General features: G+C 36.3%; 2 protein-coding genes across 2 annotated transcripts; one reads left to right on the top strand and one right to left on the bottom strand.

Annotated features, from left to right (window-relative positions):
* Positions 1-4,413: 4,413 nt before the first annotated feature.
* On the bottom strand, positions 4,414-13,476 carry LOC105047048 (uncharacterized). Its single transcript, XM_010925833.3, has 7 exons — positions 13,193-13,476; positions 9,655-10,865; positions 8,461-8,557; positions 8,311-8,364; positions 8,112-8,227; positions 5,622-5,812; positions 4,414-5,328 (listed from the first exon to the last, which is right to left on the bottom strand). Exons 1-7 carry the CDS (start codon positions 13,340-13,342, stop codon positions 4,694-4,696), a joined length of 2,454 nt encoding a protein of 817 aa, XP_010924135.2. The 5' UTR covers positions 13,343-13,476; the 3' UTR covers positions 4,414-4,693.
* A 4,726-nt stretch (positions 13,477-18,202) lies between these two features.
* Positions 18,203-25,185, top strand: LOC105047049 (ATP-dependent Clp protease proteolytic subunit 3, chloroplastic). Its single transcript, XM_010925834.4, is given in 6 exon segments — positions 18,203-18,358; positions 18,361-18,605; positions 20,476-20,590; positions 23,280-23,455; positions 24,335-24,430; positions 24,538-25,185. Coding segments are annotated over 6 exon segments (1,011 nt in total). The 5' UTR covers positions 18,203-18,273; the 3' UTR covers positions 24,832-25,185.
* The last annotated feature ends 66 nt before the right edge of the window (positions 25,186-25,251 follow it).

Genomic DNA, 25,251 nt, shown 5'->3' with positions numbered 1-25,251 from the left:
AATTTATGATGAAATAAAATTTTTCATCACTAATAATAAGTATTAGCAATGAAAATATATTTTCATCGCTAATAATTTTTGAAAAAAAAAAATTTCCTAAAAGCTTTTCCCTCTAAAAAAATTTAACCAAAAAATTAGTGACAAAAAATATTTTTACGTCGCAAATACTTCCCGTAAAAAAAATCCAAAAATTATTTTTTTCTAAATAATTTTTATTCAAAAATAAATTTTTCATCATAAATAAATTTTTATTCGATGCACGAACTGCATGCACACTGTTCGATGCATCGCATGCATACGGGCTCATATGTTATGCGATGGACAGGTGTAGATGCACACCATCTATATTATGATTGCGAACAGGGATGACAAGAACTCTAATGTGATGCAGAGAATACAAAAATTTCAATAGTTTTCGGACCATGCAATGCGAAGCAGCATGCACATTGTTCTTTGCAATGCAAGATGCATGCTATTTGATGCTCACAATATTCGAAGTGCAAATGAGCCTAGTTGGCCCATGACCCAATCCGAATCAATCCAATTAGACTGATCCAAAATTTTTCGTCGCAAATAATTGGGCATTAGTAATGGAAATATAGCAATTCATCCCCCTCAACTTTTGTCATGCTCGAATCGATTTTTTTTTTTGAGTAAGCCTGACGGTCCAAAAATCTTTAAAATTTGAAAGTTAGTACAAAAAGAGAAGGATAGAAGATGAATAGGATGAGTGAAAGAAGAAGTTTGGAGAGTTGCAAGTCCGAGCTTTGCAGTTGGGTGAAGAGAATGTTAGTACAATAGAAGGACAAAAGTCGCAGAAAAAGAAAAGCAGGACAAAAGTTGGTAGAAAAAAATTTTCATCATAAATAATCTATCATTTATTTTTTTAAAATTTTTAATTTTTCATCAATTATTTACGACGAAAAGTTTCCATCGTAAATAAGTTATTATTTATGAAGAAAATAAATTTTACATCATAAATATATAATTATTTGTGATGAAATATTTTCATCACAAATAATCTATCATTTTTTAAATTTTTAATTTTTCATCAATTATTTATGATGAAAATTTTTCATCGAAAATGATTTTATATTTGTAACAAAAAATAGATTTTCGTCGTAAGTATGAACTTATTTACAATAAAAAAATTTTATCATAGATAATCTATCATTTTTAAAAAAATATATTTTTTATCGATTATTAGCGACAGAAATATTTAGTCACAAATAAGTTCATACTTACGAGAAAAATATATTTTTCATCGTAAATACTCTATTATTTATGATAAAAAAATATTTTTTATTATAAATAATATATTATTCACAATGAAAATATTTTTTCATTGTAAATACAGATATTTACAATAAAAATATTTTCATAGCAAATAATTTTATCGTAAAAATCTTATTTTTTTGTCGTATGGTATATCGACATCCTGCCAGTGAGATTTATGTACTGGTACATTAATATCCTGTCAGTGGGATTATGTGCTAGTATATCAATATCCTATCTGTGGGAATTATGTGCTAGTATAAACACCCTGCCAGTGAAAGTTATATGTTGGCACTTTGACTATTATGAACTCATTCTGCTTTAGCGATAAGATATAGATGTAGTCATAGTTTATGGCTGTCAAAGTGAATCGGATATTTTGAATAAAAAATTGATTTATCAATGAAAATAAATTTAAAAATTAAATTTTGAAAAGAATGAATTCATATGGATTTCATTTTGATTACTGTTGTATATTTGAATTGATATATCTTACATATTTATTTTTTAGTATATTATTATTGCTCCATTTATCTAGTTAAAGAATTTTTTTGGTTACTGGATTGTTTAGCTCATTACTCTATATTTTACTCTTTTCTACATATTCAGAGAACTAGCATGACTCAAAGATTCATTGTTAAAGAGTGAAGTAGAAGCAGAATTTGATATTTCTATTTTAGATTACGAGGAATAAAATCCATTCTCTCTCCATAAAAATTCATAATACACTATATATATATATATATATATATATATATATATATATATATATATATATATAATATATATATATATATATATATATATATATATATAATTTTTCAATCTAGTAGATTAGTAGCTTTGTAGAAACTAATATTTACTTTTAACAAGTTACTTTAATATTTTACAACATCCCTTGTTTATAATTTTCACTGCAACCTTGCAAGCAAGGAAGAGTATTTTATAAAATATTTGATTTAGTTATTTAAATTAAGTTTGAATATTAATTTATTGGTTATTTATTCTACTATTACTCTATGATATTATAAAAAGATGCCTTATATGTTTGTGAAAAAAGTTCTCCATGAGTATGTGATGGTTGCCGCGACCCCTGACTTATGATCTCGGAGCAAGGGCATGATAAGAATACTAATAGTAGCTGAGAAGAGGAAAAATAAAGACATGATCAAGGCCCTTAACTTTGATTTTGCTGACACTCGGGTCACCACCTCCCATGATCATGCCCTATCAGCGCCCTCCTCATCAACGACCTCATCATCCTTGACGCCACCAACTTCGATGTTGCCTTTTACCTAAGCTGCTTCATCACTACCAGCACTGGCATCAACCACATCGACCTTGCCGCCAACACCCAATATGGCATCACCATCATCAATCAGACCATCTCCAGATCAACCAACACCAATCAAATCAGATCATCTTCAGATCGATCAAATGCTGATCAGATCAGACCATCTTCAGATTAGCCAAACACCGACCAAAGTTGATCATCTCTAATTCAACCAAATGCCGACCAAACCGAATCCAAGCTGACCATTTCCAAATCGACCAAATCCGATAGATGCAAACCGACCATCTCCAACTTGATCACAGACCGATTAGAATAGGATAGCACTACTCTGAATATTTAATATTTTTTTCCTGTTATTTCAAAGTTCGAATTGACTTAGGTATCAGAAAGTCCCACCAAAGCCAATCAAATGAGCTTTTTTATTTTTATTTTTTTGTGTGTAGATCCGTAATTTCAAGACAGATTGTATTTCACCATTGCGGATTGAATAACATCCTCTAGATAGTTCTAGTCGAATCAGATTTTGCAGTAACACCTACCATGACTCTATCGATGGCAATAAATATTAGGCATAGAGTATATCGCACTCACGATGCATCGTCATATTCCAAAGATGAATGGGCCATCTATCTCCAAAATAGACAATACGGCAGCTATATGCAATAGTACCACTAAGGTGCATAGATTGCATTGCAGAGAATCCATACTCACCTATAAATAGAATCTCAACTTATTGGAAATGCAACCGCCACATCAAGACCTTTTAGGCCAAAAAAAAAAATTATTGGGCAAGAGAAATTCTTTGTGCACCACCGATGGTGTAAAAATCCGACGTGAAGTACACCACTTTATGTGATTGATCTATGTAACCATTATTTTTCAATATATATTTAATATCTATAATTCTATTTTTTTATTTAAAAATTTTATATGATGAAAATATCCTTGCTCTTTGAAAAAATATGAATTCTATGGTATATTATGAGTTCCTACTACAGGATATCATAATATAATTTAAAAAATTATAATATGCTATGACATATTATGACATTCTGCATCAAATTATAATTTCGTGCATGCAGAATATCATAATATGGTGTAAAATATCATAATATAACTTAAAATATCATAATATAAAAGAATATTTTTATCCAACCACTTTCCAATACGAATTTACTATCTGCAGTTTCACTTTTTTTGTTTGAAAATTTTGAATGATGAAAATTTCTATTTTTTTAAAAAAATTATGACATCATATAGTATATTATAATATCCTACGTCAAAATTATGACTTCTTGCATGCAGGATGTCATAATATGAATATAAGATGTTATAATTTTTTTAAAAAAATAAAAATATTTTTATTATTTAAAATTTTCAAATCAAAAAGTGAAATATGCATTAAAAGTGGTGGCTACGTAGATCAATAATATAAAATAGTGCACTCCGCATCGAATTTTCTACACTCATGCACAAGAAATTTCACTATTGGGCAAAGCCACGTCAAAGTAACCATCAAACATGTGACAACTATATAAGCACAAAGCTACCAATGCAACCTGACTGATGCTGCCATGCAATCCATGGAAGGATACGCATACTCCAGAGCATTATCACAAATTCAACATTTAGGAATAATTTTAGCTAGAACAAAGGATTTAGAATGCAGTTAGGAAAATGAATTCATCGGAAAGAGTAAGAAAAAAAAACTTGGAAAGAATATGGCTCATTGAAAACGAGAGAGAGAATAAAAACAAATATATGCAAACTTATCGACAAATTTTATACACGGATTTCTGCAATGTCAAGCATGTAAGAGGCAAGAAAGGCAAAGAAGAGCAAGAAACAGCCAACAACACCATTTGAATTTTATGAATAAGTAAATATGAAAAACTAGATTGTTTGGAAACTGATCATATAAAAAAGCTGCCACTGAAAAATCCTGATGGTTCAAGAAATTTTCAATGACTCAGAGGCTATCCAAACTCTTCTACATCAATTTTTGGTTCATGGCCTGTCTGTGGTCATGTCCAGAAACCTTCATTCTAGATGTGATTGGAGTCAGCCCAGAATGTACATAGGAGCATATAGGATGTTTGCAGAAGGAACTGCCAGGCTTACAGGTCATGTTGGTAACGTTCTCAGCAGACGAAGTGCACGCTTCCATTGTGGCCCTTCTGAGAGAACTATCCTTTTCAAAATTGGTACTGCTCCAGCAGCAATTATTGCTGCATGATTCTCAGTATGCATGCTTAGGTTATGTAGGATGGCCAAGCTAGCTTCAAGTGCATCACCTCGTCCATCTTTGATTAGTTCCACTAATGGAAATATACCTCCTGCAGCAGCAACTGCCCTCGTGCACTCCATCACTCCTTCAGAGATTATCTTGTTCAGTTCTATGACTGCTGCCTCTCGAGATTCATCGGCAAATGATGTCCTCATTTGTTCAACAAGTCGTGGAATCATCTCATACAGCGTAACTTCCATGTCAATAGAATGCCCTAGATTACTGGCCAAACCAAATTTTGATTCTAGCTTTATAAGACATGCAGCAACCCAGTCCTTTGTGTGAAGAGGAATATTGCACTTCAGGATCTTCCGAAGTAAATGTACAAAATGCATAGCATCTATACTGTGACAGAATTGCTCAAAATTCAGCAACTTTGCTAGCAATCTGGATGCTGCAGCTACTGCAAGGCCAATTTCTTCAGCTTCAATAGCATTCCACTCGAGTGCATTGTCGTCATCACCATCCATGCCTGTTAAGAATCAATAGCCAATACATGCATTCTTAAAGTCAAATTTGCCAGCACAGATGATATTATGAAGATGCGTCATGTCAAACACAACATGAGGAATTTTAGTGAAATATACCATCTGAATGTATGGTGGATCCAAAATTAGTGATTAACGGTATTTGATGGCTCAAAATATTGAGAGAACAAATAACGTGCATGACCGATCATCTTGAATAGATTAATGAGAAACAAAACAAATGGCATTTAAATATGTAAATAATATTAAGTTCTGTAGAATGATCGATACAACATACCATCCAAAGATCCCTTTTGAAAAACGACATCAAGCGCAGAATTAATGCCAGCTGCAGTGATAGTGGCCACATGTTGTTCAAAAGCTGCTACAAACTCAAGAATAGAAGCAACCTTTATTTGCAAATTTGGAGAGGATGTCCTCAAGATATCAATGAGGCACACTATTACATCAGAGTCTATTATTTTCTCCCTGTGAGAATAGAAATTTACCTGATCATTGTAATGCTAAATCAATAAAAGCATCATAAACGAATGTTGACATTTTAGGTTGTCTCTCTAAATTGCACTCTCATAAGAAAAGTGAAGAAGCAACTTTTGAATGGTTATTTGGTTTATGATATAACCTAATCATATTACAATATTATCTATGATTATAGGAGCCATTAGTGAATCTCAAAATACTCATTCATTTAAGTAAGCTTTATTTAACCTTGATGCTTTTCCATTTACTATTGCCTAATTACCAGAACATGTTTCGTGTTGATGAATTGCTAGTCCCTAGGCAAAGGCTTGGAGGCAGGCGCCGGCCTATGCTCAGCTGCAATTTAGTTGTCTCTAAAAGACAGTATCGAGACTGTGATTTAAAATAAGTACTAATTACTTTAAGAGCATTCCATCTTTGCCGCAAGCCATTATCGACTTTCTGATAGGAATCACCATTCAAGCCAATTGATGACCAGAGAAATTTAAAAGAATTTTTTTGTGCCTATGAGCTAGTAGATTTGATTGTGCTCCAAAAAGGAACTAAACAGACTCAAGAAAAAAGGCAATTAACATCCCCTTTGGTATCCTGGCCCTACCCCCCCTCCCCCCAATTTGGATACTTTCCCTCATGCCACGGTCCAAATGATGCCCACTTTGTTGATGTCCTCCTGCAGATGATGGACCTGCTCACACAATTTTCTCAAGGTTCTGAGTTGCAGTAGATCACCTTACTCAGATATTTCGGGTTTTAGGTTTTGAATTCCCTCGAAAGGATCTTTGGAGGGAGGAAAAGGGTGGACTTCCAACTCCAAGCATTGGATTGTACAGTCTCTTGCTTCTATCTTCCGAGGTCAAGAGGTTTAAGCTACCTATTATAGGAGGTTCATCAGGAGTTTCAGTGCATTATAGCTCCACAAATTGTCTTGGGAAAGGTGAGTCCAAATGAATAAAAGTAGCAACCAAAAACTTCTAGAAATAAAAGGAAAAATGTCGCAAACCCTTTATAGCAAGGCTCCTAAATGGCATATGGCACCTAAGGTATAGATAAACTAGTTTTACACCACCATTCAAGCTTGAGTATTGGAATTTTGACTTGTTTCTCAGAGAGTTTATTCTATACTTGGAACATCAGGCTCCACAATATATGAATTTCCAAGAAAATTTAGAGCACCGACAGTTATTGTTTACGCATTGAGGAAAGCTTATAGATGCACCTAACAGGGCAGCAGCCATTCTATAAACCACAAATATAAGGATGGCAGGTTTTGATGAAACCATTCACTTACCTTACAATTCAGGATTTATGTGAGGCTTACATCACTTGACTATTGATTCTCCAGCTCCTACTATAGAAGGGTTGCTAATTTATGGGAAACCACCCATACTCCCAACACATCTTCAAGAGATATTTGATTTGGGAATTACAAACTGGCAGAGCTACAAGACATTTAAAAAGGGCAAAATAATTACCATGGTTAAGGATAGTTTCTATTTGTTTAGCGTTAAGCCTGATGAGGACCATCCTACTGCACAATGTGTTATGTGTAAGGTCAAAAGCAAAACATATGAATGTATGCACCCTTTCCTGTCCCATATTTACCATGGCAGGACAGCTAGACTTTATGTCTTCCTAATAAGATTGAAACACTACGTACAATGTAATGGACTCTTAAGGATCGTGCTGTATGAATCAACAGCACTATAGAGTAGAAACAGGAAGCTAAAATATAGGGGGTCTCACACATGAAGCTTGACCAAGAAATTGCAAATTTTCAAATTTAAAGTAAGTCATCTTTGTAGACAACGAAATGGAGCTGCTGATCTTCTTGTAAAGCAACCCATCCCCCAACATATGCATGGGGATATGTTGCAGCCAAATATCTTCCTAAGTGCATGCTGGTCTCTAAAAAATACAGTAGAATATAAGAGAGGTAGTGTATACTAGGACTAAATATACTTTATAATTGTAATTTGGCATTTAAAGATATACATTTCTGCACAGATATAAACATGTATACTAAGAAAATCATAAACCAGAGCAGAGAGAACATTAAATACTGATATCACTTTATGTATGACCATGGCAGCTATATTAGGTAGTTGTAATTCCTAAGCTATATTTTCAATACTTGTGCGAAAAGGTGAACAAAGTGATTAGAAAGTTAATAACTATTGAGCAATCAGTTTGTTGGGTGGTAATCCAATAACAGTTTAGCAACAGATGTTACTAATCTGCTATACCTTTAACCAGGAAATCACTAGTTAGAACAAAATAAACAACAAACCTTGTCGTCCCTTCAGATACCGAAGAGGTTTTTGAAATTGATAATCCATCAAAATCCTGTGAACTGCTTGTACCAATCAGTACTTTCTCTGACTCATCGACAAATTTGTCTTGGAACTGGCAGAATTACCACCAAAGCAGTCAAGAATAAAAAAGATAAGAAGTGGCACAGACTGGAGGAAGAATAGCATCTCACTCACTTTTGTTTTCACATCATTGACTGGATCAAAAATTCGACAAAGTATATTCACAGTCTGTGATTAGAAACTTCATGTTAGTTATACGAAACCAATATGATATTGAGAAATATAAGTGTATATAGGAACATGGAACTAAGTTTCAAAAATAACCATTTCTAACAGGCTGCTTGATGTGTTTGAGTCCTTGAGTATGTTAATCAGGAGATCTGATCCACCTTCCGCTTCAATAGTCTGGCAAACCACATAGCTGTAAAAAAAGATAAACAGAAAGAGACATGAATTGTAATAGTGTCTCTGGATTACCTTAATTTGAAGTTTTTAACCTAAAAGCTCTATTCCATCTATATTGTGTCATCTTTCTGAATGAAATAATGCTGAGTTCCTCCCAAGGCAACTATAGGCAAAAGAGGGGTTCAGAACCAAGTTAATAAGTCCAGTTAGTTTATAGGAAGACTAACCTTTTTAATTATGTACTATCAGCTCATGTAGCTAAGAAAAGAAAGAAAAGGAAACAATCCAAGGTTCCTCCAAGGTTTGATTTAGAATTTAATAAAGATCCAACTGTTCTTTCTCGGTAATGTAAAGATCCAACCCTTTGTATTCAACAGAAAATGTTTCTAAAAGCAGCCATGGTTTGCAGGGCTGCAGGCGGTTGAGACACTGCATATGCATTAGCAGTATGTAGGTGCATATGCAATTACCCAAGCGGTTGGCATTTTAAAATATATAAAAATTCAAAATTTAAAATAATAGACAAAAAAGTGAAAAATGAGAAACAAATAAATAAAAATTCAGAACAAGGAAAATTTAAGGTTGCAGTTTTGAACTTATTTAAATACTAATATTCAAAAAGATAGTAAAAGGTCAAACTTTTCTTCAAGAAGTGATCTACCAAACAGCAAAACATTGTCATCACAATCTCATGTGTCCTAACCAAATATGAGAGCCACTTGGGCCTAAATAGGTGTCTGGTGGCTGATTATGTGGCACGGACCTGACACAGTGCAGCCACCAGTCAGCATGAACATATGAAGGCACATATTCAGCCACCAGTCAGTGAACATATAAAGGCACATATTCAGCCATCAGGACTGCATTTTAAAAGCTTATAAAGAAAAAAAAAAATAAGTTTGGCAGTCCAACAATTTATTCAATTATATTTTCACATAACAATCAGTTCCTGATGAGAATATAAAACAACTTGTAGAAGATGCAAAACTTACCTCAACTAAGCTTGTAAGTTAGCTTTTTAACAGGAAATACAAATAAAATGAATTACATAAAAAACGAGTTTCATGCATGGGAGATCTTCAATTTAAAAGGGGATAGAGGAAAGAAAAAGACCTGACACTAAGTCTGTCTAGTGCATGAACTGCAGCATCTCTAGTAGCCTCATTATCATGTTGTAGTAGCTTTACCAAATGTCTTACAGCTCCTGCTTCCTTGAATGAGAGTCTCATGCGCTCATTGATGGATACGTCAGCAATTGAATAAGCAGCCCTTGTAATTGCTGACACATCTTCAAGCACAATAATCAGAACTAGTCGAGCAACACCATCCATCCATGGCAAGAGAGTATATTGTTGATTCAGCGAAGATTCTGACTGAGAATTTCTTTCATCTTCCATCTCAATAGCTCCTATTCGTGCAAGAAACTGCTGCTGTGAACGTCCAACCATGGCATGTACCTTCATGTTTTCCAGATTGAAGTTCTTCTCACGAATATTCAATCCAAGAAGTAGTTCAGAAGCACCATATCTTGAAGGACGCGAATTCCGCTGAATTTCTGTGCCATCAGGTAAAGAGGGCCATGAATAAGTTTGAGGTCTGAATGACTTATAAGCAGCAGCACCAACTACAGGAACCCGGATCAGACCCTCCTCGATAACAAGAATTCTGTAGTATCCATCTTTAGAAAGTTCCAATAATGTAGTTTTTGCTTCCTTTCGAATGATTTTGTAGCCTTCATTATTGCTTTTAAAAAGATCAGCCAGCTTGGGAATCACACCAGCTTCTACCATAATGCTGTGATTACAAGGACTTAAAGCCAAATTTGCCAGAATTCCACCTGCTGCCTCCTTCACCTTTATTTCCTCATCATCAAGGAATTTAACAACCATTGGTAAGAAGTCATTATTTGCAATTCTTACCCTAAGTTTCTCGTCAATAGATAAGTTCCATAAGGTACATAAACTTTGCTCCTTCACCTCTGGCGCCAAAAAGGATTGGCAAAGAAGCCTGAATATTTCTTCAATTGCACCACTTTCAGCAACAATATCTCTGTATAAGTTAATTGAAGAAACAGTCCGTAAGAGACCTGCAGCTGCTTCACATGTAGAACAGGATTCCGACTTTAGAAGGCTTACAACAAGATTAATGCAGCCAGGAAATTGCATAATCGCTTCTATACAATTTTTCCCTCCTTCGGAATATTTCCAAAGTGTGATTACTGCCTGCTCCCTGTCAAGTGGATCATTGTCTAGACCAAGCATCCGAACAAAGAGACCAACATAGCTATCCTTAGCATTAACACTGCTATTGAACATCTCAACATCCTGAAACAGTGAAACAGTAAAGTAGTGCAAAGACTACCAGAAAAGCTCAAAACAAAAGGATCCACAAGGGAAAGGCAGTACATTAAAAGGTGCAAAAGCTCAAAACATATACAAATTTTCTACCATTAAGAAATTATCATAATGTCAAAACCTTTAGAACCATAGCAATTCAATGAAAGAAAGCAAACCAAGTTCTATTGAGGACTCTTACAATCATGACAGCCATTTTCAAACAGATGTCTTCTAGACAAATTTCTTTTCTTCTCTTTTCTTTTCCTTGTTATGTGTGCAGCCTTGACAAAAAGATAGCATGCAGCGCAAAACCAATTATTAATACGCCAATGGATAACTCCCATGAACAAAGTGCCAACTTATGATAATCACCATCAATAATTAAGAATGAAATAAGGGAAGCATCAAGCATGTGCAAAGGAAAATCACAAACCATAAACATGTAAAATACCTTTATGATGTGTAGAAGAATACATACATGCACACATGCACATACCATGAACTGCATCAACAACCCCCACCTAAACTCACACTGACACTCATACTCCCACATGCATACATGAATAAGCAAATAGATACAAATATGCATGCATCCACACATATATGTCTGTTTTTATATATACCGACACTCATGTATATGTACATGCAAACATCTCTGTGTGTGTGTGTGTGTGTGTGTGTGTGTGTGTGTGTGGAGAGAAGAGAGATTTGAGCTAAAAGCCAACCAGATCCTACTGATGCAGATTCCATAATAGACCTTTCAAATTGCAAATTCTTTCTATTGATCATGGTCTACACTTGCAATACCTAAGAACAAAATTCAAGTCCTTTGATGGTCCCCTACATAGGAATTAAGTGATTGTGAAATGAACACTTCAAAAGCAGGATAAAATTATTTTGACACAATTTATATTATTCAGCATTCAAAATTGTAAAATTTTTAGTACCTATTTACTTCAAGATGCATAGATTATGGCCAATGACATGGATTTTAAGTATAGATACCATGTAGCCATTTAACCTGGAACAAGTAATACATTCATTCGATGATCACTTGATGCATAGGTAAGAAACTGAAGAATGATTGATTTTTGGTTTTTCAGCATTTTAAATGTTGTAGATCATGATCAATGGTAAACTTCTCAATTTGTATTGTCTATAATTTGAAATTAATGAAACTAGGAACTGAAACTTGACAAACTGTTGGAAGGCTCACAAGTGTGCAATATTGCATGAATCAGGAGAGACCTAAAATATATGATTATGATAGGCTTTCACCCTCTCATATCTGAAAGTAGTTCATACTTGCTCCAATTCTTGGGGAGATGTTTCTTGATTATGGAAGTCGAGGGTGCTCAATAATGATATAAAGGGAACATGTTGGTGTTGCAATTTTTAATATATCTAACATAGGGTGCTTGATCATGTTTTAGAGGAACTTATTCTTTTGTCGCAAACTCTACGACATGTCTGATATGCAACTTTATGTCAATCTGGTAACATCTGCATCTTTGGAGCATGTCAGTAATACTTAGCTCAAGAACAGCTCTAGCTTGCTTTTGGTTGCTGTAGGGTCCTCAATAGACCAATTACAATACAACAGAGCATAGGAATTGATCTAATTTAAAAGTAAAGACTTCTAATCTAGCTTAATAACGACACTTCTGCAGAACCATGTTTATTTTTGATTTGGCACCTTCAGTCCACTTAAGGTCACTCCTTGACATATTTCACCTGAAATATGGTCAACTGGGGTCGCGTTTAAAATAGGATATATGTCAAGAAACAGTAAGACTTTTCATACGTATAGAGCTTAGCTTGTATACTGAAGTATCTCAACTTTCATATTTTCTGCTCTAGTATCAAACAGAAAATAGCTTTTCAAATTGGTTTTTCATATCGGTGATGAAAAATATGATACAGAAGCACAAGAAGTAATATGGGGAAGAGTAAGATAAAACTATTTAAGGGCATTTGGGATCCATTCCGAAAAACTTCGGAACTGCGTGGTGTCTCTTCAAGAAACTCACTTCCAAGAAGTCTTCACTTCCTGCCATATTTACATGCAATGCACTGGTTCCTCCTTTTAAAAAAAAAAAACTTTTTAAGCCACTTTTGATGGTTAAGTTTGAACTAATTCAACTATATAAATAAGCTTTGCAGGACTCAAAGGAGATTAGACAGGTCCGAAGATGTCACATACAACACCCAAAGAAATACATACTCCGAAACATTCCAGGTGTTTGAATAAATGAATAAAAAGAAAAAGAAAGACGAGGGCATGTGAAGAGCGAGGAGGTGGAGGAGGATCTTACGGGAGGCAAGGCGGGGTCCCTTGGGTTGGCTTCAGCAGCGCCGTCGTCTCTGCTGGTACGAACGAGGAGGCAACGGGCGGCCGGCCGGCCGCAGCGGAGGAGGAAGCGAGCGGCACAGTTCCATGCAGGGGGATTCCGGCAGCGGGCCATTTCCTTGTGGCGTTGGCAGTGGAAGAGTTTGGACTCGCTGCGCCGATCGACGCCATGGAAGGGATAGGGGAGGGACGAAGCGGCGAGCGAGCGACGGGACAACTCTGGAAAGAGTTCATTTGGGCGCAGTCGAGCACTAACCGGGAATATCTTTACCAAAAAAAAAAAAAAAAACAAAAACAAACGGGGATATGGAGAAGTATGGATCCGCCGCCTGAGGGCCCAACAATATCGGTCCCTTTGTCTGCCACTCGTTGGTGGGCACGTATAGCGCTGGTGTATCCGTGAAATTAGCTCGAGGCCTTAAGCTTTGTACTCATATTTGTGCTCGATCAAATTAACTACCTGAAGTGCGCATTTGGAGATTGAGGATTCATGTTTAATAGAAGAAAGTAACCCCCCAGGTAAATAGGTACCAAAAATTATTTAAGGCTTTCCATGGATATGATATACTACCTGATGACTAAAATTTTTGATATACTACCTGATGACTAATGTGCCGGTTCCCATCTCTGTTATTAGAGACTTAGAGAAAATCTTTAAGGCTTTCCTTTGGGGCCATGAGCCAACTACCAGGAAGCTACATTCATTATCTTGGAAGGCAGTCTGTATGGATAGGAGTCATGATGGTTTGGGGATTCATTCTATAAGAGCTTGGCGTGAGGCTTGTATGGGAACAGCTGCTGTCAATCTGATGTTACATAGGGAGACTATGTGGGCTAAATTGATTCAAGAAAAATATGGATTCCACGATTGGTCTGAATACCATTGTCGCAGGGGCTCATCTCACATTTGGCTATCTATTTGCTCTGCTTCAAGGTGGATCAAGCATTCATTTAGGTGGTTGATCGGAGATGGCAGGAGTATCAGCCTGTTACATGACCCTTGGTTTACCAATGTTCCCTCAAGTCGAAGTGCTGTGCCCATCAATGTAGACCTTTGTGAAGAAGATTGGAAGGTGGCCCATTTGTTGGTGGATAATGGCTCATGGGACATTGAATTGGTGCATCGGTTATTTTCCCCGGATATGGCTGAGAGTGTTCTTGGTATTGCTACTCCCCGCTCTCAGTGTGAGGATGCCTTTGTTTCACATCTCTCTGGATATAAGAAAGCTAAGGTTAGAGCTCTTTTTTTATTCTGAAATCATTCGCACTGATTTGTCGTCCAACCATCAGTCCTCCCTTGTTTCTGATTTCTCATGGATATGGCGTCTAAAAGTTGCTCCCAGAGTTCGCATTTTCTGGTGGAAACTGTGCTGGGGTTGTTTACCTTGTAAGGTCTAGCTATCTTCTAGAGGATTGCTTCACCAACGGACTACCTTGTGTAAACTATGCTCTTCAGAAAATGAAGATCTGGAACACTGCCTTCTCAAATGTCCACAGGTGACTGTGGAATGAGGTGTGTTGGGACAAATCAGTCGCCCCCGACTCCAATTCTACGTCGACCGAATTAACATATTACTTCAACTCATAATCGGTTGCCAATCGACAGTCGACTATTGCGTCATAAAAAACGGAACCATGCGCTCGACGGTTACATCAGAATCATCTATAAAAGAAAAGGTAAACGAGCAGTACGGATAAGATAATTCTTGACCAAAATTCTACCACTCTTAACATTCCTATTAGCTATTCGTCAACTCCCTCTCTGACTTAAGCATTGAAGGTTCCCATCGGACACAACTCCAGTCTGTGAGGACTTACTTTGCAGGTGCTCTTCACTGATGACAGATGACAGATGACATGGAGTTGGCCGCAACAAGATGCATATACGTCGGTTCGATTCCTTGGTGCAGTCCATTGATTTTAATTCTAAAAGCTCCAATTCTGATACCTCTAAGAGTCTTGTTTCCTACACAGCTTGGTCTATTTGGAATACAAGGAACAACTATATCTTTCAAAGTGCTCCCCATGATCCTCTTAAAATTACAGCTCTAAATCAGTGGTTTGCCAATGAATTCATTGAAGCAACTTCGACCTCTAATTCCACAACCATGGATGTGCAGTCCTGAGGTATCGGCAGCTCTGTGAGCTCGGCTGTATCTACTTCTCGGCTTGTGTTTTGGGTACCCCCACCCTGCACCATGGTGAAAATTAATTTTGATGCTTCATGGTCATCCACGGCTACTGGCCTTGGCTATCTTACAAGAGATCACCAAGAATGTGTTATATTTGCTGGATCTTACCTTTCTTATGCGACCTCTGCTTTAGAGGCTAAGTTGCAAGCGGCTTGGAGAAGCCTCTTAATTTCTATTTACCAGCTTGGATTTAAACGTCTCTGCTTGGAAGGGGACTCCTCCGTTGTCGTTCAGTGGATTTATCAGGTTGCTAGAACTGAGTATTCCTTGGCTCTCCCTCACCTGGTTCATCCTCTTCTCTTGGATATTCAAAACAGTATATCTTCCTTGGAATACTTCTCTGTTACCCATGTCCCGCATGAATATAATCAGCCGGTGGACGGGTTAGCCCAATTGCTTGCTAATTCTTCCTTCTACTCTACTTCATCTCTCCCTCCCTCCGTGCGCAACCTTGTTCAGGCTGATATGTATGGTGTGCGTCATCCTCGGATGTAACGTCCTCCGTTTTCTTTGTTTGAGCTCTCTCGCCCCTTGTGTAACAAAAAAAGAAAAAAAACCGATCTTATACGGTGCACATTGGCCAATAACTGTGTCAACTCCAATATTACCTACAGTAATTATTTTATAAAATTTATTTAAAATTCTATAATTAAACTACAGCTTCTCACGATCTCATACACAGCTGATAGATACAGCTAATATGATCTCATTTCCAGCTAATATGTACAGCTATACTCTAGTTCACTTACAGTTGGCTCTAACTGCCTAACAAACTCCTCTAACGATCTAACAAACTCTGTAACAGCCTCACCAGTCCCTCTATAAATAAAGGACCAGGATCTTCGAAGGTAAGTTCTAAACTCAAAATAGAGTGAGCTCTGCCAATAAAAACTTTGTCAGTTCTTAAACAAGGACTCTAGTTCCTACAAAGTCCAATCTCTCTAGTTTCACACAAATTTTCTGACTCTACTTTTTTTTTTCACTATATGTTCTCAGACTCAAGACTGATTTAACATCGGAGTATCAAAAACTGGAAGATCCCTACTGATTTTTGACTTATCTTGTAGGTTTTTTTGAAGACGTTCCAGATCGGACTGCGACCGACCTCCAGCTTGACTTCATCTGATCTCTCCTGTTTTAGATTTTGAGCCTACCAGAAATAATTTTGAAACTGGCCGACATGAGAGAACCAATCAATCAAAGTCCATCAATAGTTTATCATGAAGTCCTCATTTCGGTCAATCAATTATCACCACGTAGCTACTTCAAAAACATGCAAAGATGCCTGAATCTCCCACTATTCGATCACAGCAAGCCCATAACGACAGAATAGCCTTCATAACAATGAAATGCGCATCTCATGATATCTTCCAAATGTATGAGTCGTTATCTCCAACAGCCACCACCTTACATCCCAGGATTCCATCACAATGAGCTCCAGCCCTCGTCAATATAAACCATTCCATGGGGATCCTCCATGTAAATTCCATGCTCAAAGCTCTAAGTTAAGGTCCAAGTTGAGCCACTGGCAATTCCAAATTGAGTAAAATCCTTTCGTGATAAACTCTCCTGGACCCTCTTAGCTTTTTTTTTCCTCCCTCACTTGTTTCCTTTCTGCCTTCCCTTAGAATCTCTCTTCTTTTTAGAGACGATCAAACTTAACTATTGAAAGGTTCATTGCTAGAAAACTTGCAACAAACAAACTTTCTTTATCTTTGATGTTTCAGAGTCAAACCTAGCAATTAAAGATCTGGCCACTATGAATCACTTCTAGATCTTTAAGTCTAACTAGCTTTATGAATTTTTAAGTCATCTTGTAGAGCCCTTCAATACACTAACCAGTTGGACCGTCTAAGTCGAATCAATCTTCAATAGCAATGGTTTCATTTATACATAATTCAACAAATTAAATATATTATTATATAAAATATATGGCTTACATATATGTGTAGTTTATTTATATACTAGTTTTTAAGCCCGCCGTTGCATGCAGGTTTGTAGATCATATTCATATATTGATTATATTTATAAAAAAAAATTATGAATAGTATGTCCATTCATACCCTTAATATTCATAATGTAAATTTTAATGATATCAATTAATGGATATAAATAAATTTTAATATATTTATAAAAAAATTTATGAAAATATATCCATTCATATTCTTAATATTCATAACTGAAAATTTTAATAACACCAGTTAATGGATATAAATGAATTTTATTTCATTCATTAAGAATAAAATATTTACATTCAATGCTTTGAGATAGAAGGTCATATGCATGCATAGAAAAAAATAAACTGCTTATATAGACAGCTTTATTTGCAAACCAATTTTTTTTATTTTTTTTTTTAATATATATATTAGATTTGGTATGAGTCAATTAACTGTTGGTGGTCAAGTTGGGTTGGATTTAGAAGTTGGGTTGGATTTAGATGTTAGTTCAACTCTCATTTTGTTCTATCTCGAGGTTGACCTGTGATTTTTGTGCCTAAACCCAACCAAACTTAAAAGTACCGGGATCCAGAATCCAACCATACATCTTCGACGGAATTATTCCCTACACCGCGTGCACCACGTCGCCGTGCACGCTGTGTATCCCAGCCGCTCGTTTCTGTACCGATGTACCAAGACGATCGCTGGGTGGGGCTTGTGCAAATGGTTGGCTGTGATTGGTTAGGTGCACGAGTAAGTGGTGCATGAGAATAATTTGTCATTAAGCGTAGGGTAATAAACCCAACCCGAAGAATTTGCCGAAACATATCTTACGGTCATCATCGGTGACCACATACTGACCCATCCAGTTCAACCTCCCCAATCCCCTTCTCTCGGGGGCTCTGGGCGAGTGGAGAATGGAAACCATTGCGACCCCCTTCGCCTTGTCGCCGCCTTCGCCTCCCTCTTCTAAGCTCTCCTCCTCTCTCTTCTTATCTCATGGCGCCTCTTCTCCTCCGATTCCTATCGGCGAGATGCTGCGGCGGCGCCGTCTCTGGCCGCCGCCCCACTCAGGAGAAAAGCGCACCAGTCCGTCAGAGCTGCTGCGCTGACGGGCTGCAGGAGCACGCTTTCGGAGGGGTGGGATCTGTCGGGCTCGGTGGCTGGGACTTCTTGGCTGCCGAGGTTGGAGGAGCTCGACACCACCAACATGCTCCTCCGGCAGAGGATCGTCTTCTTGGGCTCCCAGGTTTCATCAAGCCACCATTTCTATCTGATATTCTTGCTTAATTTGCTGTATCTTTTACTTGAATAGCTCATTGCCCGATGATTTGGACTGGGTTCGTCTGTACTGATAGAATTAAATTCATGAAACATGGCCTTTTGATGGCGGCCTGGCGTTTCTTTCTAGAAATCATGAACCTTGTTGGTGTTCCATATGTAAGAGGAGGATTTGAGTTGGGACTACGCAACTTCGTTTGGCCCCAATGCGATCTTTAGGTCAAGTGTCATGCTAGCAGTTGCAACCGATTCTAGGGCAAGAGAGCAACTGGGGATGAAATGAATGGGAGAAAGCAATGATAGGACGAGACTAACAAGGGGTAAGTCATGTGTTGTTATTAAGGGTTATATGCTAGGACATGGAATGGAAATGAATGATAAAGAAAATTTTGATTGTTCAATTTAATACTAGTTTCAAAGAAAGGATGTTGACGTATTAGTCCTCATTTTCTAACCCAATCTCAAAATAATCTTCTTTTCCTTCTGAAAAGACATGTAGTACCTGTAATAGTCCTCATTGATCAACTAATGACTAATTTTTATAATCTTTTTGTGTTTAACAAAGATTATATCTTTATTTTTCTATTGTTACAACTTAAAACACAATCTCTCTAAAGGGAAGGAGAATGGAGAGTAGATGATCTATTAAGCATTTCATGTTATAGCTGTTAAAAAATCTGTGATTATTGTTATATAGATACGATCAACCAAATCAGTCATTAGTTTAATAATTGGGAATGATTCGTCCTAGTAACCAAAAATCAGGTGCCCATTTTTGGGGTGGGTGGCACAAAAGGCCCAGCATGTCAAGATCCCCAAAGAGGGGAGGGTGACATTGACTTGCAAAGGCTTTAGGGGATACCAGGACAAAACATGACAACATAGGACTCATAGAAGATTTTTTAAACAGCAGTAAGATTCCCTAAGAATATGAAGCCAGGAAATAACAAGGGTACTTGTGGACACAAGCTTTGTGGAGTTTATATGTTGAAAATGGTAACCTAGAATAAATTTATCTATGGCATAAGAATTTTAATATTGGGGAATAAGGAGAATACCATGTGCATTTATGATAATGTTTAAGGATTGACATGTTGATTTGATGCATTGCAATCTGCAAAAGGATGGAGATGTCAGCTGTTTTTTTTTTTTTTTTTGAAGAAACATGTTGATTTGTTCTTTCAGCTTTGCAAAATGCCTGTTGTAGACAGTTTATTACAAATGTAGGACATATGAAAGTCCAAAAAGTGGAGGAAAACTGAAAGAAAGTGGGGAAAAATATTTAAAGACATTGTTTTGAGTTGGAGTACATGGTATTAGCTAGGAATTGATAGAAGTATGACTAATGATGTATATGAATTATGGGGATCTTGGATGAGAACTTGTGTTTAAGTTATATGTAGCTCTAGAGTGTAAAATAATTAGCAAACTATCCAAAAACATCTGCTTTTCCCAAATGCTTGATATCAAATATTCAATGTGAATATGTGTAAGGACCCGTGTGGATGTGTATTTAGTTCCACATCGGTTATTCACTAAGAAGATCTTGGATATTTATACATGGCCAAAGAATCCAAATAATATCTTCTGACTAGCCTTTTGGGGTGAGGTTTTGAGGTGTCACAATATGGAGAGTGGGTAATCTGCTATGATTTGTTTATATAATATAGACTACTTGATTTTTTAGGGTGATTCTAATTCATTTCTGAAGAAATTGTATTGATTTGGGATAAAAATATCCATCTTTTATTTTAATTTAAGTCATGAGAATTTAAGGCTTTTGTTGGTTATTGATTTTTTTTTCTTTCCTTTTTGTTCTTCCTTTAACTGATGAGCAGGTGGACGACATGACTGCTGATCTGATTATAAGCCAGCTCTTATTTCTAGATGCAGAAGACCAGAAGAAGGACATCAAGTTGTTCATCAATTCACCAGGTGGCTCTGTGACATCTGGTATGCCTGTATATGTCCTTGATTTTCTAAAGCAGTTATTTTGAAATTTGCCTTCCACTTTGTTTCCAATAATCAACAATTTGTATGTATCGATTTAATTTCTAAGCATGGTGTTTGCTTTGTAAAACAGATTCCTACTTCTTCTTCTTTCATTGGAATGCATAAATTCACCTCTCCTTTCTTTATGTATGTTAACATAGAAATATTTTTGAAACATTTAATTTGGTTTAAGCTAATTTAGTACAGCATTAAATTTAATTTATTTGACTGACAATAATAATATTTTTGCGGAACACTAAGAAAGATAAGTCACCTCTTAGAATGGTGATGTAGCATTGGCTTTACTCATTTTTAAGACACTTCTCACTCCAATGTTAAGCTTGTTTATTTTGAACTTGACCATGTTCAGAACTATCCCCATGAAGTTCCCTGCTCCATGCATTTCACAGAAAGCAAATTTGCATTAGTTAATTTGTTATTTGTGAAGGTTCCGGTAAACAAAACTGCAATTTGAATTGTGATGACGAAAATTTCCCTCCCATTCCATCTGCCTATTTTTGCCGGAAGATCTAGAAATCTGTGCTTATATTTCTGTTCATATATGAATCTTTGTACCATGTTACCAAACTTCAATTTCTAGGCACCTCACCTGTAAACAGCATGTAAGCAGTGTTTATTTAATGCTATGTCTGCAATTGTTCAAGTTTACGGGCTAGATTGCTTGATCTGGTTTTTGCTCCCTTTTCTTCTGTTTTCCTGGTCTGAACTCTAAATAAGATTCAGGCAAGTCAAATATGTTGTATGTAGTCATCGACATGCTTTATGAGTGAGAAAGTGGTTTTGCTAAAGATCGGGATGGTTTTTCTTTTCTTTCCTTTTTCACCTTGCTTGAACTTTTTATTGATTTGTAAAATACTCGTACTGATAGTGATGATGCAAGATCATTTCAACAAGAATAGTTACATTTGAAAACTGAGGGAATCTGAATATAATGGATAAATAATTACTTAAACCATAACCAAAAGGGCATCATATAACTATAATTTTTAAAAAATGATTATTTGTCTAAAATATCCTAGCCTTACAAAATTGCTTTCTTTCTCTCATTGTTTTGGAAGTTGGAAAGTTTTGGACGGAAAAAACATCTATTGGAACTCACATTATGCACACTAAGAGATGCTCAAGTTATTCCTTTAAATTTTATGGAGCTCAGCATTCTTTTCTTTCTTCATTGATTTTCATTCATGGTTGTTAAAGTATTAAAGGCTCAATACTATGCCAGTGAGTCCAGATTCATTTGTTGCTTGTCGCTAGACTTGGTGACATCACTTTATCTTATTTCCTCCAATTCATACTTTCTGGCTAGAAATGGGAAAAGAAACCATATGCATCAAATTTTTCTCACTTAATTTCTTTATTCTCATTTCTTTCGTATTTCCTCAATTCATCTCAATTTTTAACTGTTAACCTTCATACTATCATATTATTGACACGGTAATATAGTAGACCAGATCCTTAACTCTTTTATGTCACTGTCTCTCCTTTTCATTCTCATTTTGAAAGCCAACATAGCACAAATTGATCATGGAGGGGATGAACAACCTTACTCTAAGCTCTCAGTACTTGGAAAGAAAAGCAAATAGCTGATTTATTGCAAAGCAAAGAACAATATCAGATGAAGGAGATGATAGCAGCAAGAAAACAATAAAACAGTAGAAAACCCAGCCACATAGCCGGTGGAATGAGGTCTCAGCCTAAACACATTCTTGGCAAACCTTACTCTTACCAGAATGGATAGGTCCTCGTCCTCACAAAGCTTGATCTCCATTGAGATTTATTTAACCTTCACTATAAAACTTAGGCAACAGAGCCCTCTAGAAAAATTTTCTCAGAAGGTATCTCTACCAATGATAGATTTGTTCTTTTCTCTCTTTTTTGTAAGGAAAAGTCCTAAATCCACTTAACTTCTGTCCCTTTAAATTATAGCTTTACCAGCTTTCCATCTGATCTTTTGAAGTAGTTTTATGTATCTTTAGTTGCCCAACACCTGTGTTTGTTGCCCCTTTTGTATGGTCTTTTTCCTTTGTTTTCCTCCCTGCTGTAGGAAATATGGTTGAAAGAAAAATTAGGTTCAGGGTTTAGCCTGTAGAATTGTGATTTTCATTTTGTGTTCATATTGTTAAGACAATTTAATGGTGTTTTAAATGAAAGTCAGGTTTCAAAGGAATGTTATGATTCACAACCTGATCTTATTTGGATTAACTAATAAGGTATGATATTCTGAACCCACAGTTAACATTCAGTTTCTGATGTGGTGCTTAATCTCATGTCACTATCTTTCCACTGGTTGGTGACTCAATATTTATAATGTTGGGCATATGTTGTGTGCCTTGTGAAATATATTTGATTTCATATTTTTCTTAGCTTACTTGAGTGTTCTATGAAATTTAAAGTTGAAATTTACATATTCAAAAAAAAAAAAAAATCCTGGCACTTGAAGAAAGTGAAGCTCAATGCAATATGTTTGCAGATCATATTATTTTATCCTTCTTTTCAATTTTCTTTTCATTCTATCTCTTGCCAAATTACCATATGCATCGGCTGTGTTGAAAAACATATTTTATTGAATAGCATGTTGGATTTTCTAAATGTTATCATGTCATTTTTCTCATGACACCAACATTTTCAGGAATGGGAATATATGACGCTATGAAATTGTGCAAGGCTGATGTTTCTACTGTTTGCTTTGGTCTTGCGGCATCCATGGGAGCATTTCTGCTTGCTTCTGGAACCAAAGGAAAGAGATTTTGCATGCCGAATGCAAGGGTCATGATTCATCAACCACTAGGAACAGCTGGGGGCAGAGTGAGTGATTTATTGCTGCTGCCTCTTACTTTTTAGGTCTTAAGCTTTTTATAATCTGGGATATCAGCTACCTTGGTGGGTGACCAACACTGAGATGAACCTGGATCTTAGTTTGTCTTGATCAAGATAGAAAACTGGGAAAAATTTTAGAGCAATGATATATTCCAAGATCTTGGCGAGTGGCAATCAACTTGTTGAAATATTGGCCGATAGGGTGATACTGTTTTTATGCATTCATTGTACTATTCTTTTTCAAAAAATAAAAGAAGCCATCTACCATTGTAAAAGAAAGATTGGAAACTCTTGACCAACATATTGATATCATGTTGCTGTTATCTCAGGATATATTGGTTTTGTATCAGCCGATATAAGGACCTGATATAAAATGATGCTTTAGCTGACATATCAGCCATATCTCAGCCCAAGTGGAAACCTTGCTAGATGTTTATTTTATAAATGGATAAGTCTACTTTTATTAGTATCTTATAATCTGCATCGCTAGGTTATGGTTTTAGTTCCATGCAAATAGTTTAGTATCTTCATTGCTGTTGATTTAGTTTTATGGTTTATCATCAAATCTTAACGTGGATGAGGAACCCTGTTGATGCTGTGTCCTTGAAGTTGTGAGTGAAAGTCTCTCGTAATTGGAAAATGTTGTCCTTGATGAAGATGCCATTGTTTTGGTGAGATATTTATGGTTTTATAGCTCTTTAACCTGACCTGATTGTGAAGCATGTCTTTTTATGCCAGGGCAATTATATTATAAAAGAGACATGTTTTAGTTACTTTGTGTTTGCTTAGAGGTTCTTGCACCAATGCATTTGAATAAAGGAGCTTGTTTCTCTCAATTTCACTTGTGCTCCTTTTTTGTTATGTTAGACAACTGAGATGGGGTTACGGATTAGAGAAATGATGTACCACAGGGTGAAGATGAACAAAATTTTGTCAAGAATTACAGGAAAACCTGAGAAACAGGTAAGCAATTTGAATCATAATTAAATTGCTTGCAAGTATTATTCTTTTTCACTATTGTTCTTGTTGTCAGCTCATCAGCACTGTCAAATTCAATTGTTTCTTTGCAGATCGAAGAGGACACGGACCGTGACAATTTCATGAACCCTTGGGAGGCCAAGGAATATGGATTGGTAGATGGTGTTATAGATGATGGGAAACCAGGCTTGGTTGCACCAATAGCAGATTCAACACCTCCTCCAAAAACCCGTGTGTGGGATCTTTGGAAGATAGAGGGAAGCAGAAAAGCTAGGCAGAATCTGCCTTCAGAGCAGAAGCTTTCCCAAAATGGATATAAAGCTGGCAGTGGGAGCGATGAGGAGAAAGGCGAAGAACAGTCGAAGGAGGCTCCTACAGCTGTATGAAGCACAGAATTGAAAGCCCAATCGTCAAAAATCTCGAAAGGAATGGAGATGATTTTTGAGGTCTACGTACTTGAGTTGTTTTACTCGGACTCTAAAAACAAAAGCAAGACGAACAGGAAATAGTGGGAGATGCCATTTTACTGGTGTAAAAATTTGGATGAAATTGTAGCTACCATCTCACGGATCCTTGCTTCAGGATTTCACCTTAAAAGGCAGTTGAAAGCTTGGTGACTGGGGATATCATGTATGAAATTCTAATTGTCTGTGTTTTCTCTCTTTTTTCTTTTGTTTTTTGGGGGAAAACAGTATTTATAGACTGTTGTGGCCTTTCTTAACGACTTTTATTTTTCTTAATCTCGTTCACTACTTTTATTATTCTTAATCTCGTTCACTAGCAACATCTCAGTGGCAGGTTTGATA

This window comes from Elaeis guineensis, chromosome 6 (genome assembly GCF_000442705.2).
Source record: "Elaeis guineensis isolate ETL-2024a chromosome 6, EG11, whole genome shotgun sequence".
Taxonomy (NCBI): domain Eukaryota; kingdom Viridiplantae; phylum Streptophyta; class Magnoliopsida; order Arecales; family Arecaceae; genus Elaeis; species Elaeis guineensis.
This window is presented reverse-complemented; position numbering and strand designations above follow the sequence as displayed.

Coding starts and splice junctions, on each gene's coding strand:
- LOC105047048 (XM_010925833.3), bottom strand. CDS start 13,342: ATGGCCCGCTGCCGGAATCCCCCTGCATGGAACTGTGCCGCTCGCTTC. Junction 8,228..8,310: donor TCAATGATGTGAAAACAAAA/GTGAGTGAGATG, acceptor TAATTCTGCCAG/TTCCAAGACAAATTTGTCGA. Junction 5,813..8,111: donor GTATCTGAAGGGACGACAAG/GTTTGTTGTTTA, acceptor CTATTCTCACAG/GGAGAAAATAATAGACTCTG.